This window comes from Ictalurus furcatus, chromosome 23 (assembly GCF_023375685.1).
Source record: "Ictalurus furcatus strain D&B chromosome 23, Billie_1.0, whole genome shotgun sequence".
NCBI lineage: Eukaryota > Metazoa > Chordata > Actinopteri > Siluriformes > Ictaluridae > Ictalurus > Ictalurus furcatus.
Genome location: NC_071277.1, coordinates 2,075,836 through 2,096,684, shown reverse-complemented (window position 1 = coordinate 2,096,684; position 20,849 = coordinate 2,075,836). Strand labels below are relative to the sequence as shown.

The 20,849-nt window shown below is 39.5% G+C and overlaps 1 protein-coding gene across 1 annotated transcript in view; it reads right to left on the bottom strand.

The window, feature by feature from the left end:
* Window positions 1-20,849, bottom strand: part of LOC128599390 (contactin-associated protein-like 2) — a 145,889-nt gene that overhangs the window by 81,089 nt on the left and 43,951 nt on the right. Inside the window, exons 2-8 of the mRNA XM_053610927.1 lie at window positions 17,265-17,384; window positions 12,745-12,938; window positions 8,440-8,587; window positions 5,289-5,492; window positions 4,855-5,039; window positions 2,405-2,548; window positions 804-1,062 (exon numbers count right to left, since the gene is read on the bottom strand). Of these exons, the coding sequence (XP_053466902.1) occupies window positions 804-1,062; window positions 2,405-2,548; window positions 4,855-5,039; window positions 5,289-5,492; window positions 8,440-8,587; window positions 12,745-12,938; window positions 17,265-17,384 (1,254 nt within the window). The remainder of the gene's footprint in view (window positions 1-803; window positions 1,063-2,404; window positions 2,549-4,854; window positions 5,040-5,288; window positions 5,493-8,439; window positions 8,588-12,744; window positions 12,939-17,264; window positions 17,385-20,849) is intronic.

The following is a 20,849-nucleotide window of genomic DNA, read 5'->3' as shown; positions in this document are numbered from 1 at the left end:
AAAGAATACACTATAAAACAACAGGTAATATGATTTAGAAGTTAAACATCTCTATTCATACAAAATGTGACCGTTAGCATCTTGGCAGCACACTGCTCAGAGAACATTATATCCAGGTTAAGCACACACATGTTTTTAATTTTTTTTATTTGTGCCCCTGCCCTTGGCATGGAAGATTCCAATTTTATTTTTATCAAAACAAATCACGCCAAAGCTTGCCCACCACTTTCTGCTTAGCTTTGGCTTTACTGTGTTTTCTCACCCCCGCCCCCCCCCCCCAACACACACACACACACTCCACTCACTGCTCTTGGAGAGAGATTGAGAGAGATCGCAAACATATACTTGGAGCAACTGGACCATGTTAGTCACAACCTTTCTAGCTCATCCATCAATCACCTCCCTCTAATTGCAGACCCATGCTAAACCATGCCTCCACCTGCTACCGTGAGTCTAGCATCAACAGTTGGCCACATTATAGTCATATGGATTACTACTATGTAAGAAAATTAATCAGATTATTATTATTTTTAACTTCCACCAGGCTGCAAATGTCCATACAACCCATTTCAGCACAAGATTAATAAGAATAACTATGTTAACAAGACTAACATTGTCCTGTATGAGCAGGAACCTTAGGTTTAGAGAGTGTCCTATGGAGATTTAAGGGTGCCTTTGAGTATTAACTAGTCCAAACAATGGGACATTAGGCACGTTTTTAAGAAAAACAGAAAAAATTGCTGTATAAAACAATAGCGCATAAACTCCCAGAATGAACACAGCCAAGTGCAAGTCCTTCATACCTGATACCATGTCAATGTGTGAGCTTTTCAGCTGCAGGACACTGATGTGCACCATGACTTTTCCATCTTTCAGTACAAGCTCGAACATGCCATCAGCCAGTGCGCTGAACAACAGCAGGCCCTTAGCATTCCAAGTGCGAAACTGGAAGCTTACAGACACCATGTTGTGCTCCCTTCTGCCTGGTAACTGCAGGAAACTTGTGGCATTGAAGAATACTGGGAAGGTGTGAGAGTCCATGCAGGAAAATGTCAGGTTGCGCTACAATTGGGGCAGAAAATTAGTAAAAATATTATTACTGATGCTATTTTGCTGGTGTGTATTAAATTTATAGCCAAATAATTCAGTCAGTTATAACTGATGTTGTTAAATTTAGCTAGCTTGTTAACAAATTGTTCATTGGTTATAATATCTAATGTACAGTCATGTGAAAGAATAAGTGGAAATTGTTGGAATTCTTGACATATTTGGACAAGCAAACATTTGATCCTCATTGAAACAATGCATATTAATAAATGTGATACACTCGATCAAATGACAGATAAAATGTACATTTTGTATTAATTTTCACAATTTAAATGAACAAAAAAAAAAACAGACCAGTCACATGGAAAAAGTAAGTACACCCCTACATTTATCAAACCTTTTTTTTTTTTTATTAGAATCAGGTGTTCAAGATTGGGTGCCAGTGATTAGAACCTGCTTAGGGAGTGCAGGTGGAACCGGTCTTATTTAAACCTCTTACATCAAGTGTCTGGTGTACCCTTTGTTATTGAGGCATGTGGGGTTAACATGTCAAGATCTAAAGAGTTCTATAAGGCTCTATAAGGTTGTGGATGCCTTTGAGTCTGGCAAGGGATTTAAAAAGATTATTTGAAATACATCATTCCACTGTAAGGAAAATCATCTACAAGTGGCGCAGATTTCAAACGACTGCCAATTTGTCCAAGACTGGCCGTCTGTCTGATGCAAAAAGAATTCTCCAAGAACCCCCAAATTTAATCACAGAATCTGCTATTAAGTCTTGCAACGGTTGGTGTTTAAGTGCATGTTTCTACAATCAGAAAGAGATTGCACAAATTTGACCTGCATGGTAGGCGTGCCAGGAAAAAGCCTTTGCTGTCTAAAAAGAACATTAGAACAAGACTACAGTTTGCCAAGGAGCATATAGGCAAAGACCAGGCCTTTGGAATAATGTGCTCTGGACAGACGAACCAACTACAGACATGTTTGGTGCTGAACAAAGACAGCTTTTCAGGAGAAGCACCTCATACCAACTGTGAAGCACGGTGGTGGAAATGTTATGGTTTGGGGTTGCTTCGCTGCCATAAAGTAACAAAGCACACAAAACTTACATGGATCAAAGATGAGCATAACGTGATACATGGAGAGAATAAATGCAAGATTACAGTGCAGTGCTGAATGTGACCACACACACACACACACACACACACACACAGGTGCTAATGAGCTAAACGTGAAACAGGTGAATGAAACATGTGACATGGTGCAGTGGCTGATGGGAAACTGTTGACACGTCCGATACTTACCCCACTGTATTATTAGAAATTGTCCATGGGAAATGAAGTAGAATGTAACTCACAAAGCTAGAGGTATCCAGTTTCTTTCTTCTGGCCAGGTCAGTGATATTTTCTCCGTTGTAGTTGATGCTCTCCATGCAGCCTATAAAATTTCTCCGGCCTCCTGAAATAGGCTTACCTGAGAAGGGGATTCCTCCAAAGCTCAACTGCATGTGAAAATAAGACTTTTTAGAAAACAGATGTGGTGTCTTTATTTAACATATGTATGTGTGAGCTCAAACATCTGAATGTTTAAAGTAGCCAAGTAGTAAATTTAAAGTAGCCAATCCGACTACCAGCATGTTCTCAAAAAGTGGAAGGAAATGGAGGACTTGGCAGATACCCTGGACAGTGAGAACATGCGACTCTACATAAACATTAATGTGAGCTCAGGAACAAACCAGGGACCCTGGAGCTGTGAGGTGGTAACACTACCTGCTGCATCACTGTCACCCAAATTCATTTATATGTGAATTCATTCAGTGTAGTGTATTTGTACAAAGTGTGTGGTGTCGTGAAAGTAAGATCAATGCTTAATCCTATGGTCTTATGGTTAACAATAATGAGATCACGCTCGTTTTATGACGCCAGTTACAAATGAAAGCTTGCAGACATAGCTGACATGAACGTGCACTAATAATTAGTGAACTACACAGTGATATTAAACAACATTCACATTTATGAATTTTGATTAATTGAATTAATACCTATTATGTTAAGTATTCCTCATGAATGTTAAATCATGAATGAAGTTTCAATCGTGAATCAGTGAATCAATTAAATATAATCATTGCTATGAGCAACAGAGCTCTGCGCAGTATATGATGTGAGCTATTGCTTTAAACGATCACTTTCATGTTTCAAATCCATTTTCTATACATCTCATTAGACAGCACATTAATGCTGTATGATCACATTAGCATCCTACCACACATTCTTAATGTGGATTAACAGCAGGCTAAGAAGTGAATGAAAATCCCAGCAGCATCTGCTGTAGATAAACCATAAGCATGAGGCTTATGATGCTATATCTTACACTCCACCTCAAGTAGCTAGTAAGTGCGAAACACATTAACAAACCAAAAATGCAACAGTAAAATCAGACACATATCAAATTTAACTCAAAATGGAAAGGGTGGGTCAGTTTTTAACATCACATGCTTGCTACTGATTGGCTACAGCGCACATCAGTCTGGGAAACTGTGGAACATTGAGATGTTTACAATAGGAGATGTTTACCAAAAGAGGAAATATGAGCCTGATGTGTTTTTTTTTAGTTTTGTTGCTGTGTTTTCTGATGTGTTCATTAGTATTAATGGTCACCGTACCTTACACCTGTTTTGGTTTTAAAAATACTATTCTGGTATTCTCAGAGTAAAACGTAAACAGTTCCCTCCTCTGCTGTATTTAGTGATAAATATTAAATCAAATATGAACTGAAACAATATATAGGTGCATCTCAAAAAATTAGAATATCATCTAAAAGTATTTTTTTTTCCCCCCATAATTTAATTCAAAAAGTGGAACTTTCATAAATTCTAGATTCATTACACATAAAGTGAAATATTTAATACAGAAATGTCGGCCTTCTGAAAAGTATGTTAATTTATGCACTCAATACTTGGTCGGGGCTCCTTTTGTACGAATTACTGCATCGATGCGGCGTGGCGTGGAGGCGATCAGCCTGTGGCACTGCTGAGGTGTTATGGAAATGCAGGATACCGTTCTTCAGCTTGTCTGTATTGTCGGGTCTGGTGTCTCTTGTAGATTCTCTATGGGGTTCAGGTCAGGCAAGTTGGCTGGCCAATCAAGCACAGTAATACCATGGTCAGCAAACCAGTTACCAGCAGTCCTGCTGGAAAAGGAAATCAGCATCTCCATAAAGCTTGTCAGGAGATGGAAGCATGAAGTGCTGTAAAATCTCCTGATAGATGGATGCATTGACTCTTGACTTCAGAAAGCACAGTGGACCAACACCAGCAGATGACATGGCACCCCAAATCATCACTGACTGTGGAAACTTCACACTGAACCTCTTCCTCCAGACTCTGGGACCTTGATTTCCAAATGAAATGCAAAATTTACTTTCATCTGAAAAGAGGACTTTGGACCATTGAGCATTGGTCCAGTTCTTTTTAAAGGTTCAGGAAACCTTTACAGGTGTTTTAAGTTTTAAGTTAATTAGCTGATTGGAGCTCTTCTCAGGCCGACATTTCTGTATTATAAATTCTTTATTCTAATATTTTGAGATACTGGATTTTTGATTTCCAGGAGCTGTAAGCCGTAATCATCAAGATTTAAAAAAAAAAAAAAAAAGGCTTGAAATATTTCACTTTATGTGCAATGAATCTAGAATATGAGAAAGTTCCGCTTTTTGAATTAAATTACTGGAAAAAAAGAACTTTTCCACAATATTCAATTGTTTTTTAGATGCACCTGTACTTGATGCCCATGAGAAGCAATTAGCTCTTGCCTCGTAGTCAAGGTCGAGGTGATCAAACTCGCCATTGGTACGAAAGTGCCGAGTATGCTGATCCAGGGTAAAGTTGACATTTCTCCGATAGCGCTCAATCACAACTGAGTGCCAGTGATGATCATCCAGCAAGCTGCCACTGCTCACCGCCGTGTGACCCAGGATGGAACCATACTGGTTGCTGCCTGCCTTTCACAAAAACACAGATATGCAGAATTTACATTATAATATCTGAGGAAATACACATATGTTCATTTTCACATACAAGCAGGGGTCTTTATCTCTGAATTTCTTTGCTCCCACCCAGTTTATTGGTCAAATATTTTTAGATTTCATATATAACTATATCACTGGTGTGATCTCTTAATGCTCATTATGGGTGACAGATTTGCAGATATGGGTAATAATAAGGGGTGATGATTGATAAGTCGTACCAAGGTTTATCTGGAGCAGCAGTCTTCCTTTCCTCAGCTCCAGTGTGATGTAATCGCCCTGCTGACCCTCGCCGTGTAAGATCACCCCATCACTTTCGCCTGTCTTAAATTTCAGTGCTATCACATCCTTCAGGATCTTCATCTTCTTCATCTTGAATCGGTAGGAGATTATGCCTTGGCCATCAAAGTGAATCACATCGGCCCCTGTAGCACCAGAGTCAACACACACACACACACACACACACACACACACACACACACACACACACACAGAAAGTAAGGATAGGCATAAAAGGAGGTTGGATATCTTTTTCCAGACATAGCTGAGTATCCCACTTGCTTTAGGTGACTTGTACTGTGGGAGGCTGTTGAAGTGAAAACAGAGCTAAGAGTTGAAAACAGTGCTGCCTTACCCAGATCACCTGTAAATTCAGACCTTTCTTTACCTCTGAGGTATATAGTATATACTTTATCCAACAGTCAAAACTCAATTCCATGAAGGCTCTTGTATTAGGTTTGTATCATTGCAATAAAAACTCAAGATGTAAACAACTTTCTTTGATTTTAAAAAGCGACAAATCAACCCTGTTCTTCAAATCTGGTCTTCAAAAAGCTGAAAGGAGACATAATTCATTCCATCTTCACAGCAGAGAGATTGATTGGATTTAATTAATGCCTTATTAAAGTGAAAATGCTTGTGATTATTTTGAAGTGACATTAATGTGAAGTGCTCTCATTCCTGAACACAGAGAGAGAAACGGAGAGTAGAGAGTGTTAGAGAGAAAGACAGTGTGAAAGACAGAGAGAGAGAAAATCTGAAATGTACAGAGAAGTCTAGCAGGATGAGACTGTCAGCACTTGAGTAATGAGTCACACTCACAAAGCTTGATTTCAGCATGGTCTACGTCAATTTGGTAACAGTCATACTCCCAAAGTCCAACCCTTCATCCTAGTCATGGAAGATGGAAAAAGTATGGGATTGCTAACAGGGTGATGTATGGCAAGTAGCCTAACTATTTACACTGTTATGGCTGTCATGAAGGCCTGTTTGGATCCACCTTGAAATGCACTGGCCAAGGGGCTCTGGTAATGTGGGGGGGGGGGGGGGGTTTCTCACACAGAACAACCTCCTGGACACCAAGCAGTCAGGCTTCAAGAGCAATCACTCCACGGAGACTGGTCTGCTTTCCGTCACTGAAGCCTTACGACTAGCAAGAACAACCTCTAGATCATCTGTCCTCATCCTACTTGACCTCTCTGCTGCTTTTGACACTGTGAACCATCAGATCCTCATGTCAACTCTCTCCAGCCTGGGCATCACTGGAACGGTTCTTCGCTGGGTGGAATCCTGTCTCTCTGACAGATCCTTCAAGGTATCATGGAGGGGAGGTATTTCTGAAAGTCAGAAACTCACAACTGGCGTTCCACAGGGGTCAGTTCTGGGTCCACTCCTCTTTTCTATCTACACTACATCTTTAGGGCAGGTGATTGAGTCTCATGGCTTCTCATATCATTGCTATGCTGATGACACCCAGCTCTATTTGTGCTTCCAGCCTGACGATCCATTCGTCTATGCACGCATCTCTGCTTGCCTGTCGGACATCTCGGTCTGGATGAGGGAACACCATCTTAAGCTCAACCTGGCAAAATCTGAGCTTCTTGTCATCCCAGCCTGTCCCTCAATCAACCACAACCTCACTGTACAGCTCAGCTCAACCACACTCAAGCCAACCAGGACGGCCAGGAACCTTGGGGCGATTCTTGATTACAGCTTGACCTTTACAGACCACATCTCAACAACTGCACGGTCCTGTAGGTTCATCCTGTACAACATCAAGAAAATCAGACCCTACCTCACCGAACAGGCTACACAGATACTAGTCCAGGCTCTTGTTAGCTCAAAACTGGACTACTGCAACTCACTACTTTCGGGCCTCCCGGCAGCTCCATCAAACTCCTCCAGATGATTCAGAATGCTGCAGCACGCCTCGTCTTCAACCAGCCCAAGAGAACCCATGTCACATTGTGATCGATTAGTGACTGACGCTTAGTAGTGCCTACTCAGCGTGGCTCAAGGTCCCTTTCCAGAACCTTCAAACTAACTGTTCCTCAGTGGTGGAATGAACTTCCGACCTCAATCCGCAGATTCTCTCACCATCTTCAAAAAACAGCTAAAGACCCACCTCTTCCGTGAACACCTAACCAACTCATAAAAAAAATTAAAAAATATAAAAAAAATTGTAAGAAACAATCATACTGCCATACTACCCAAGCACCCATGGCAGAAACAAGACTTGGCTGAATAGACTTGCCAGCTGATGGGTAACTGACCAGCTGTTTGTATGATTTCAAGAACACCATAAAGGGGCTTTGTCATCTAAAGACAGGTTAGATCATTGAGGAAGTGATTGTGCAAGCATACTTGAATGCAGGTAAAGAGGCACCTTCTTCTATTAAATGCCATTTGCCACACATTATGACGTTTGTGAAGTGGTGACCTTTGGAGATCTACCTTTGACAGATTTAGCAGGCTAATTGTAATTGCAGTCCATGTGCGCTGTGATTCTCATCCTCAGTGTAGAGAAGCATCAACACTCTGAATGATTCTCATTCTCAATAAAGAATGGTATCTGCACTGCCCATTACTGTCTGTTGTGATCTGCCATCATGACTTTGACCTCCACTAGTTCTGAACTAAACTGGTGGTCCAGAAGTAAAAGGAGTAAAATGGAACTTTATGGATATAACCATGGTTCCATGATTGATTGTAGAACCTCCAAGGCAGTTGGGTTTACAATGTTGACAAGAATGGCCAGAGGGCAAGCATACCAGTGTACAGAATATTAGAATGACTTGAGTGATGGTCATTTCCCTATAGAATTTAAATCTGATAACATTATACAACAATATTTATATATATATATAGTTCTTCTATTTAAATCTGAATCACTCAATTTAAATCACAACGTTAGATATAAATTAAAAACTTATATTTACACAATTCTGAATTATGCAAGATAAAAGCTGCCTTTATTCCGTTGATGTTCAAGTCAGTGTCTTCAATACGTGGGCTGGGCTTCATATGTGCAGTCTGAATAGATAATATAAACTGAGAAAACAGGGAGTGTGTGCTAAGAGAGTGTGAACTCACAATATAAGCAGCCATAGATTTCTATCCGTAGCCCTATCTGACCCTCTTCACTCCAGCCCAGAGGGATGAAGCGTAGATATTGGGCCACGATGCTGTGCTGAAGATCGTGACGCACTACACTCTCTGTGTTGGAGTTTCCTGTAAACACCTGCAAAGAAAGAGCCAAACGCATCTCAGTCACAGTTATGGAACTAGTTTTCGTATAGAAATAATGCAGGGTACAAAAAGTAAAATAATTTAAATACAAAATGCAGAATGGGTTGCTTCAGCTTGAGGAATTACCCTTGGCTGGCCAGAGTGTGTTAATTGGTAACATGAAGACACATACAGTGGACACATCTGGCAAGTGGTTTACTAAAGCACCTTCTTAAACTAAAGCCCAAGAGATTAAAACATATACCTTTGTGTTAATCAATATTAATTTATATTTTGTCTTAGCAGGGGAAGTGTAGGTATTATATATTTCAGTGTTGTTGTTTTTTTTTTGCTCACTCATTAATTCTAATCTTGGGAATGTCTTGAGAGCATCAAGAGCACTGAAGACATTAAAGCTGTATGGGTTCATTTGGCCTGCTTTCAAACCATACACCGTAGATGCCTGTTTTCCCTACACAGAAAGCATCAACATCTGGTTTATCATAAGGGAACTTCAATAGAGATATAAAGTGTGTAGATCTTCACCAGCAGCCTGAAATTATGCAGCTTTCTCAGCTTCGCCCTGTTGCAGTTTTTTGTTCTCATACCATTTGGCATCCGTTCATAGAAACAGTTCTATTTGGCCTCTTGTAACCACCAGGGGCATTACTTTTTTATTAGTACTCCAATGGATAATAAAAAGAAAGTTTCATCCCAGTTGTTCATTTTTACCAGTAAAATCTGCTTTACATAAACATAAGAACACAACAAAAATGCTGTGACTTATTATAAAAGAATCAAAAGAGAAGCCAAAACTCCGAGAGGGAGCCTACAAGTAGTCAGAAAAGTAGTGCTTTAACCTTTTTTTCATTGCATATAATGTAGTGAGTCAATGTTTGTCAATTTAAGAGTAACTATGGTGTTTTACTTTTGTGGAGCAGTAAATAATTAATTCATGATCACAGCATCCAAAGCATACTAACTAATAGCATACATTCTGATGTAAATAAGTCACCCGTGACAACCTGAAGATGGCTTGGACAAAAGTGTTATAGAAAAGGTAAACCCCAAAGGTTTCAAAAGTCAAACATTGAGAAAGGTTTGGCAGGGTACATTTTGACCTCTTTGCCTGTGCCAAATCAACACATTACTAGTTGTGGTTTTCCCTGCCAGAGCCAGGCACTCCAGTGGGACAGGATGCTTCTTACACTTCCAACAAGCCTTTCCTCCTCAACCACTAATTTCCAGACTGTACAGGATTAAGCAGCTAGGTCACATATTCCTGCTTGTGGCACCAAGATGGCCAGCAAAACCTTGGTTCCCACTGCTGCGTTCACTAGTTTTAAGAATACCCTATGGTTATCCTCCTGTAGATCTGCTGTCCCAAATGAAAGATGGGATTTGTTACCCTCAGCCAGGTTGCCTGTGTCTGTGGGTCTAGCCCCACAAACTGATTTGCCAACAGAAGCCACTGTTCAGGAAACACTTCTGAAGAACCCCCAACAGACAGGCCTTGTATGCCTCTAAGTTGTTCTGTAAAGGTTGTTCACCTCACTGGCTTGACTTATCTGTGTATTGCCTGGTTTAAAAAAAAAAAACAAAAAAAACTTTAAATGTAAATTTTCCTCCCAACAATATTTAATGGACCCTGGCCTGCACAGTATCTCTGCCTTCTTTACCTTCTTGCTTGCAATTGCTTCAGCAAAAGAAACACTTAAATGCACTGGTGGGAAGATTACACTGGGGTAAACTTGTAGCTGAATCCAGGGAGTTCTGCTCAAGGTCATATTGCCTCATTTAGTAAATCTATTGACCTCCTGACCTTCAGAGAGGTGACCCAATAGAGTAATCAATAGAGTAGGTGTTGTACCCATCACCTACATTACTGGATACCAGATAGCATTCATCCAAGTCTCAGATCAACTCTTTATTTGCTATAGATATTGATGTTTGAGTTACACTTCCCTGATCTGTAAATTTTCCCGTTAAGTGAATGTCTAGTGATTGTTTTGTCAGAAAGTATGATTCAAGCAGTTATTTCTACGATGAAGCCTAATAAAGTGTCAATAAACAAATTCTAAGCTGCTTTGAAAATTCTGCAACTCTGAACACTAAGCAATGTTCAAGAGCCGTACAGCATTGTGCATTCAGAATCAACCCTCCATTCAATCGAAAGCTCATTTGCAGTTTTGAAGGACAAGACTATCATGCTCTTTTGCAGATGCATTGAACAGAGGCAAAACAGGAGAGAACAAGCAAATCAACAGCTGATTAAATTAATTAGACAGACCAGTGTGCACCAATATATACTATATTTCTTTTTTTCTCCAGTAGCTGCTCTAGTGTAGTAGTGATCAGGAGTGATCAGTGGGATATGACACACGGTCATGTGACATGCTGGGGCTAATGGGTAATGTAGTTCATTGCTGTTTTCAGCATAACCATAAACCATAAACCTTAGTTAATTAGTTAATTTAGTTTAGATAATTTTGTAAAATCCAAATAAGCTTTACAGATCTTTATTGGAAATTGTTTAAGCAATGTTTTTCATTCTTGTTCAATGAACCATAAACAATTATTGCACATGCACCTGTGGAACAGTCCTTAAGACACTAACAGTTTACAGGGGGTAGGCAATTAAGGTTACAGTTACAATAACTTCGGACATTAAAATGACCTTTCTACTGATCGTGAAAATGCGTGAACATGTCATAGGCCTGCTGCAGTCAGGTTTGAGGACTGCAGATGTGGCCAGAGCAGTAAACTGCAATGTCTGTAATGTAAGACGCCTAAGACAGTGCTACAGGGAGACAGGAAGACAGCAGATCGTCCTTGCAATGGCAAACCACATGTAACCATGTGTCCGCCCCAGACGTGATCGAGAACTTGCACATGCCTTGGTGGAAGAGTGGAGGAACATCTCACAGCTAGAACTGACTAATCTGGTGCAGTCCATGAGGATGAGATGCACTGTAGTATTTAAAGCAGCTGGTGGCCTCACCAGATACGGACCCCCATCCCCCTTTGTTCAGGGACTCATTAATCCATTTCTGCTCATCTGTGAAACTTGTTCAGTTTATGTCTCAGTTGTTGAATGTTTTTATGTTAATACAAATATTTACTTATGTTAAGAAATTTGCTGGAAATAAGAGCAGTTGAATGTGAGAGGACATTTCTTTTTTTTTTTTTTGCTGAGTATATTATATCTAAAAGAGGCTTAGCATGTTTAGTTTAGAGTACGCAATTAAGAGTATGCAATTTTTTAAAAGCATTATGCAAGATTATGCATGTAGGAGTATGCAATTTGCACATTACAAGTAAATAGGCTTACAAAAACAAAAAAGACACACACACACACACACACACAGTTGTTGTTATGTCTGTGCCCATCTCCACACCTTGGTTGAAATTATGCAGAGTAGAGTAATGGGTTGACTCACCTGAACATTTTTTTTTGTTATGTTGATGTACACATGTGGGAGTCACACTGCTTTTAACTTTTGATGTTGTAATAAATGTGAAACAATTAGAATTAAACAAGCAGTAAATATTTCTGTTTATAGATGACTGACAGCTCTTTATTTATGACGAGAAGCTCTGCTTGCCACAGTTGTTGAGTGCAGTACATCAACAGTTTATATTTGTTTTCATGGGAAAAACTGTCTGGGTAAAAGCACCAGCTAATGGAGAATGTTCAGCCTGCTGAACTAACATGGTCTCATACTTGCTGGTCTCAGATTTACAGACTTCACCCAAGGCTAAGAGCATCTGATTTCTTTTGTACATTTATCTGGCTGCAAGCTTTAGAATCTTAAAAGGTGCAATCTGACTGTCCCTCCGCACTTTCCGCACATTATGTATGCACACTTCTGTGTGCCAGCCTTCAAAGAAAGAAACAAGCTTTTGAACACTGCTTTTCACAAGAAGATACACTAGACTGAAAAAAAAGGTTCATCTTGTGTTTGAAACTTATTATACGTTAAAAAAGAAACTGTGCAGCTGAGCAGGTAAAACATCAAATAGCGTGTCTTAATACGATATTTGTTAAATAATTTTTTTTTTGTAAAAGTACATTTACCAATCCCTCTTCTTTGTTTTTATTAGCATTTTCCATACTGTCCCAACTTTTTTGGAATTGGGGTTGCATAAATAATGTAGTGCAGAACTTACCCAGATGTTTCCATCCTGATGGTAGGGTTTCCAGTTCCTGCCCAGATCACTGTAATGTAGCCGGTAGTGTGTGGTCCAGTCCGAGCTGCTGTATCGGCCCTGAGTGGCAATGGCAGTCACCTGCTTCCTGCTGCCCAGGTCCACCTGCAGCCATGGATAATGATCAGTGTCCAGAGGTGACCAGCCTCCAGCACCTACAAAGCCAAAAATGCAATGGCTTTATATTGCATAATCGGAAAGCATATATATTTCTCCTGCAATGTCGCCATTAACCCGCAGAACTCATGGGTGATTCTTTTGTTTATTGATAAGCCTACTAATTAATGGTCTTAGGTTACTATTATGAATCCAGTATATTCAGTAACTACAGTGAAACTATAGAAAAATTATGTAATTGTCATTTGTCAGAGTTGGAGACAGATGCAAATGTAGTTTAAAGATTATTAAAGGAAACTGACAAACAGATCCAAAACGAGAAGCAAAATACAACAGAAACAGGCTAATCAGCGAACAACAACACAAGAGCCCTGTCTCATGAAGCGAGTTGAAAAACTCCAGAGTTGCTGAGTAAGTTTTGACAAAAACAAAAATTTCCAACCTGGGTTAATTAAAGTTAGCAGTTTTCACGACATCCATCCATGACAACCATCGCTAAAACACTAAAGGGTTAACTTAGATGTGCCGGGTTTAAATCACTTTGCTTAAATCTGATTGGTCTAATTTGGGTTTGAGTTCTCTTACCCAGAATAAATCCTGCTCTGGAGCAGGTTAGCTGTGTAGTGTTACTTTGATGATGAAATCTTCTAAAAACCAATCCACCTTGTTGAGACCGAAAAAACAGAGTTTGCTCAAACTTGACGCACACTTAGCTGAGTAGACACCGAAACCATCTTTGTGATACACGCCTAAGGGTAAATCTAAAAATCTAAAAATCCAAAAACCAAGAAACAAGCCAAGATCAAAACTAGAATGACAAAACACAGAATCAAAGGCTTGATAAGTTCAGGTAAGTGTACACTAAGTGTTACTTCACACAGAACAAAAACCTACCTACCTACCTACCTACCTACCTACCTACCCACCTACCTACCTACCTACCTACCTACGAGAATCTGCCCACTCAAGAGTGTAGTATTGAGTTTTACTCATGGTCAGCATGTGGCACTACTTAAGATTTAATCCAAGTGCAAGATCACATTTTTAACCCTGTCCTGAATGTATTTGAACTTTTTAAATCGGTTATTTGGCCGTTCTTTTTAAATCGGTCAAATACCCACAAGCATCTGGCTCTCAGATGAAGTGAAGGCAAGTACAGTACGTGCTTCTTTCGAAAAAAAAATGAAACGAGCCACCACATCTTTTCAAAATGTTAATGATACATCGCAGAGCAGCTGAACACACTTGAAGGAAAGCACTAACTGCCTCCTTCTGCCCACAGACTCACAGACATCCACCATTGGTTAATGTTGCTCAATAATAATAATAATTTTATTATATATTTATATATAAACTCCCTTGCAATAAATCAAAGATTTGTCTACATAATGCTAATTCTTAGGTTTATAAAAATTAGAAGTGTATTCAGAAGAAGAATATGACAGTTATTACATCAGGGACAATAAATATGAAAAAGAAATTCTTTGCATGGCCGACTCTCTCTCCATTGCAGGCTAAGAAGATTTAATTCTCTCTGGTAATTGATGTGGATTTTGGATGACTACTGAAGGAGGAGAGGGAAGGAATGAAAGGGAAAATGAAGTGTAAGGATCAGTGGGTCTGTGCCTCTTATTAACACCCCAATTTCATGCATGGCCACATTGGTATTCAGAAGAGACCTTGTTCTGTGCCTGAATGCTGCTCACGTCTGCTTTCCCCCTCTGCCAACCCCCCTCACCTTGAATGCCTCCCAGCTCTCCCTCTCATTAGCTTCCCACTAGCTGGCTATTCTGCTTGACCGTCTGTCTCTCATTCTCCCCTCCCACTCCCTTTTCCCTCTCCAGCTGTGAGGGACAAACAGGGTTACACTCGACAGGGTTTTGACCTTTTTCTTCCAGGCTCCATCTCACAGATGAGCTAGCGCAAAATAGATGCCTCCAAGTGCCGCTGAATAAGAAGAGAGGCGAGGAAAATTACGGTCATATAGGGAAGTGACCAAGTGCTGAATGTTTAAAAAGCAATAAAACACCCACATAAAGCTCTCATGTTTGCGGATACCAAGCATGTAAAGTAATGAGTATGGTAGATAATATATGCTTTCCAAACACAGTTAATAACACATTTACTAAGTAATTAATAAACCATGATGGAATGTATTTGTAGAACTTAGTGTGTGAGGGCGTGGAAGACTCGAGAGGCAGGTGGAATTTTAGCCGAACCACTTCCAAAAAATTCAAAAAAAAAAAACAAAACAGGAAAACTCAACAGAAACGGGGTCCTTCACTGGCTTGCGGGTTTGGCTCCATCAAGTTCAATCTCCTCAGCGTGTGTATGGGTGTGTGTGTGTGTGTGTGTGTGTATGTACGTCACAATCTCCACCAGCTATGTCACACTCTCTCTCTCGCCCATTACGAGAGTCACGGGAGGCAAAAAGAGACACAAATAAGTGGACTAGCGGTAACAAGACAAAGGTGGGAATCATCATGTCCTACCTGCTGGTTCAAGACGCCTCCTCTCTGGCCGCAGGTGACAGCTTGATGCTTGAATTTTAAAAACCCTCTTAAAACTACCAAACAGGTCTGTTTTAACTACTAGTCTTTTGGATTTTCTATATTATTTTGAAAAGTAAGGATTTTCTCGATTACTTTTGCAAGGTGAAAGTTTTCGATTCGAAATGATCAAAATGATGTTTCGCCATAACCATAGTGCAACACATGACAATGCTGTGGCGCAGTGCACAAGACCACATAAAGTGGAGATACATGGCAGTGGGAGTAGAATGCAAACAATACAATAAATACACAGGAGTATAAATGCAGAGTATAGTCTCCATCAACTAGACAGAACAACAGAGTAAAACAGTGGAAAAGCTAGAGCAAACAATTTGTCTGTAAACTGTTGACTGTGATAGCAGCAATTGATACAACTGATCCATACCACACGTCTGAGAGAACCTACCTCATGAATAACAGTGAGAATATATATATATAGGGACATGCAAAGAAATGCTAAGATGCCTTCAAAAATAATTAAATTAAATTTTTCTCCATTAAAAAAATACTATAAAGAGCAGCAAACAGTAATAAATGAAACAAAGGCAATATTTCTTGTGATGACCCTTTGCTTTATTCTCAGCTCGAATTAGTGCAGTTTTATAAGGAAATTAGATGTAATTTTTACTGAGACTCTTGCAGAACCAGCCACGGTTCTTCTGTCGGACTTGCTTCTTATTTTTGCAACAAAACCCAGCAGCCATCATTGTGTTTTTTTGTCTGAAAAGTGTCTCTTACCACTTAATACGCTGCTTTCTTTCCTGACACACAAACATTTTTCTGTAACATTTAATTTTGTGCTGGAAAGCTAATCTTTGGAAATATAAAATGTTTCTGTACTGACTCGATAATGTAGAGGTCATAAAATAAAAATCTACAACAAAGTTTGTCCTAAAAAAATATGGTGCCTAAGACTTTGGCGCGACAGCATGCACTTCCCGGGTTTTTGACATTGACTTTGTTTACTGTTACACGTGTGTTTTGTTTTGGTTTCTGTCCTGTCTCCACCCCTGTTATGTTATTGGCTCCTAATGTGTCTCAGCTGTTTATGCTTTACCCTTGATTACATTTAGTATCGAAACCCCTCGTGTGTTTCTGTTCGGGGCAAAGTATTGTGTGTTTCTGTGTTTTCCATCAGACCCATACCAAGCCATTGAACATTGTGTTTCTTGTTCCATGGTTTTTGACCCTGTTTTCGTCTTTGTGTTTCTGATTCTTGTTCTGCATCGTTTACCCTGTTTGCCAATCGCCTGACACCTTGCCTGTTTTGACCTTAAACTTGTCTTAGGGTTTGGACTTGTCTGCCTTTTATCGTTAATAAAAGCGTAATCTGCACTTGCACCCGTCTCTATCCCTGTTACGTGACAAAATACTGCCGCCCCATGGATGCAGCAGGAAGGATAGAGGGGAACTATACTGGGATGACAATGCCAGCCTTGGATTCCATGTATTTCCCCCAGTGGCTTTTTAGGGGTCAATGTGGTGACCTCATCTCCAGAGCTCCAGTCTGAGACCCAGAAGGTGGTCTCCCCTGCAAAGCTCCAGCCAGAGGTCAACGTGCTGACCTTATCTGCAGAGCTCCAGTCTGAGACCCACGAAGTGGTCTCTCCTACAAAGCTCCAGCCAGAGGTCAATGTGGCAACCTCATCTCCTGAGCCCCAGTGTGAAACCCATGATGGGTGTCTCCAGCCATGTTCCTGCCTGAGGCCGATGAGGCGGCCCACCAAACCCTGCTCACGCCTGAGCCCGCCAAGGGGCCTACCAAGCCGTATGTGTATGTGTGTGTATAAGTGTGTGTGTGTGGGCTCTCACCTCCTCTTCTGTTCAGTTTGGCATATCCAGGAGCATATCCGGTGGTGAACACAGAGGAAGCACTGAAGGCACTGTGGGAAAGGGGTGTGGCTAGTGCTTCATTGCATTTGTCTATGGAAAACAGAGATTAAATCAACAATCAATACATCCTCAATACACTGATGTGAAGTTTCATTACAAAAGCCTTATCCTTTATGTTATAGTACTTCAGGTTCAAGCATTGGAACATTTTCCACTGTCTACAGATGTGAAACACATCAGGAATTACTGTAATGTCAAAATTAGCATGCCACTTCCAAGGTTTTTTAACAAAGAAGAGCTCTTACAAACAAGCATTCACAAATGAAGAAGCATAAAGCCAACACATACATTTCGTAATATCTGAATTTTTTATATTGAAGCTTTTCACACCACAGACAGACACGATAGCAAGAAGCAAATCCATTATTAGATTTATAAGATTATAAGAAAATCTCCATAACAATAATAAGGAGCAAACCACCACAGGGTTCCTAGATGAAATTCGAGACAGACAGACAAACAATCAATCAAACCAGCTTAATACTACAACCTGAAATGCTCTCACCAAACTCTGAACACTGCCTTTACAGTCAAACATATTACTACTGTACATTGTTGACAAATGTATTATAGTACTGACTGAACTCTTCTGGTAAGTCTAAAGGTTATTCAATTCTCATTTCTCAATTAATATCATTAAATATCTGTCAACACGACTGGGAGAATAGATCCTTTTTTAAAAATGTCCCAATTATTTCAGTAAATCTAACATGCATTTTAGCTACAGCTTTGTAACATTGATAATATACATATATATATACACCTATCAGCCATAACATGAAAAACAATGACAGGTGAAGTGAATCAAATTGAGTATCTTGTTACAATGGCACCTTTCAAAGGGTGGGATACGGTAGGCAGCAAGTGAACAGCCAGTTCTCGAAATTGATGTGTTGAAAGCGGGAAAAAGTGGCAAGTGTAAAGATAAAAGTGACTTTGGCAAGGACCACATTATGAAGGCTAGACTACTGGGGCAGAACGTCTCCAAAATGGCAGGTCTGTTGGGGTGTTCTTGGTATGCAGTGGAAAACGCTTTCTGGAGGAATGTTTTATGGTCAGATGAGCCAAAGTTTGAGTTGTTTGGCCACAATGACCAGAGGTATGTTTGGAGGAGTAAAGAACACTGTACCAACTGTTAAGCATGGTGGTGGTAGCATTATGCTCTCAGGCTGTTTTGCTGCCAGTGGAACTGGTGTATTGCAGTGTGAATGGAATAATGAACATGGAGGACTACCTTAGAATTATTCAGCATAACCTCAAACCATCAGACAGACGGTTGAAGTGTGCACACAATTGGGCGTTCCAACTGGACAATGACCCCAAACACACATCAAAGCTGGTTGTGGAATGGATAAAACAGGCAATGTTAAGCTTTTGGAATGGCCTTCGCAAAGTCCTGATCTCAACCATATCAAAAATTTGGGGACTGTGCTTAAAAGTCGAGTCAGGGCCAGGAAACCAACAAATGTCATTGAACTTGACCGATTCTGCCAAGAAGAGTCGTCAAATATCCAACCAGAATTCTGCCAGAAACTGGTTTACGGCTATGAAAAGCGTCTGCTCGAGGTGAAACTTGCTAAGGGACATTCAACTAAATATTAGGTGTGCTTTTTGTGTATATTTTTGACCCTGTATGAATAATTTTGACCTTGTGTTGACTACAGAAAACCCCAAATAAATTAAAACTTGTGAACCAAATTCTTGTTTTTTTTTTTTTTTATTAGATGTATGTTATACAATCATTCTGCCCCAGAAAAACAACAGTTCAAAGAAATTACTGAAAGCCCAATATTATGACATTCACGTTCATGATAAGTGTATGTAAACTTCCGACCGCAACTGTATCAGTCAAGGTTTGATTTTAAAAATATCGCAAATTTTGAACATCCCACAGAGCACCATTAAATCCACTATTAAAAAAATAAATAAATGGAAAGTATTTGGCACAACAAAGTGACGAGGTAAAGAGGGGATTAATCACAGAAGCAACCAAGCCTATGTTTCAGCATGATGCTATCGCCACTATGCATCACTGTGGGGATGGTAAGACTCAGGGTAAGTCTCAGGTAAGTCTCAGGGTGAGCAACAACAGCAAGATATTATATATACAAATGATGACACATACAGCATGTGTTTTCTTCTTCCTCTTGCCAGCAGACATCTCATTACTGTTGTCAGTGCTCGTCCTCTCTTCCTCTTCCATTCACAGCTATTTTATATTCTGTCAATACTGCCGCTTTGATAAACCACGTACAATCATTTTATACTGAAAATTAATTTCCATATTTACTGCACATTAATTTTATTTTCATTAAACACTAATGATGTAAGAGTTACAGACTCATCAAAGAATTTAGTAAAGGAGCAGAAAATTAAATAACGAAAGCTGTATAGTATAATATTTGAATAGGAATGATTGTTGTATTTAGTGCTAAAGATGCTCATTAAACATGCTCATTCTTAAGGGCTGATTTGTCTTATGAACTTTTTTTTCATATTTTTATGGTTATGCTGCTGAAAATGTGCAAGAGAAATGTGTACAATGCAAGTGCATACTGTTTGGATTGGTCTGAGAATCTAAGGCTGGGGTCAAAACAGGCAGACACAAAAAAGTGGAAGAAAAACAAGCAAAACCCAAAGTGTTGAAGGGGATGTGTGAAGGAAAAGGGGACAGAATCTTGGCCAATGTGACATATCGGTCTTGAGTACAGTCTCGTCCATTTGGATCTGATTACCAATGGAGTACATTTTAATGTGCAAAGAAAGGGCATAGATACGACAATTCTGAAACAGCATATTTTTCCAGATCATTAGCACATGTGAATAATTGCTTGCTTAAACAGCTTTCACAATGTCAATTCTCGGCAATAGCGTTCTTCAGCCAAAAGCTTAAAAAAATAAATAATATCCCTCATAACTCATATTCAAAATTGTATATGGGCAATACAGTTATCTCAACTTTAATTAAAAAAAAATATAGAAAAACACACACTTTTGGGATTTTACAAAATATATAAACATATAAATACAATTAAAATGTGTTAATGAATACTCCATAAGCCAACATAAATCAACACGCCCTGTTAGGACTTCTGAAAATCAATTGAATAAATTTAGAATCTTGCCGGTCTTAAATCTGTGAGACTGTTTAGTTTTGTCTGTCAAAACAATATAGTTCTATACAGGAACTCTCCGCTCCAAGACTTCAATGAATACACTATTTGCCATATTCAGCAAGTTATTCATCTAGCAAATTATGCTCAAAAGATATATCAATATTTATATATTATGTGTTTTTGGAACACCCATTCAGATTCTTGAATTACCACAGACTTTCCTTGAGGAGAAATGTCCCATTGAACTATTGGACAAAAGGGAAGAAAGAAATATTACTGTTGCTCTATAAATAGATTATTCATAAAACTGGTACTTCTTGCATATGAATGAATGTTTTTCTGTTTACGATGTCTGAGGAAATTGTGATAATCAGGAGCAAAAGTGTGG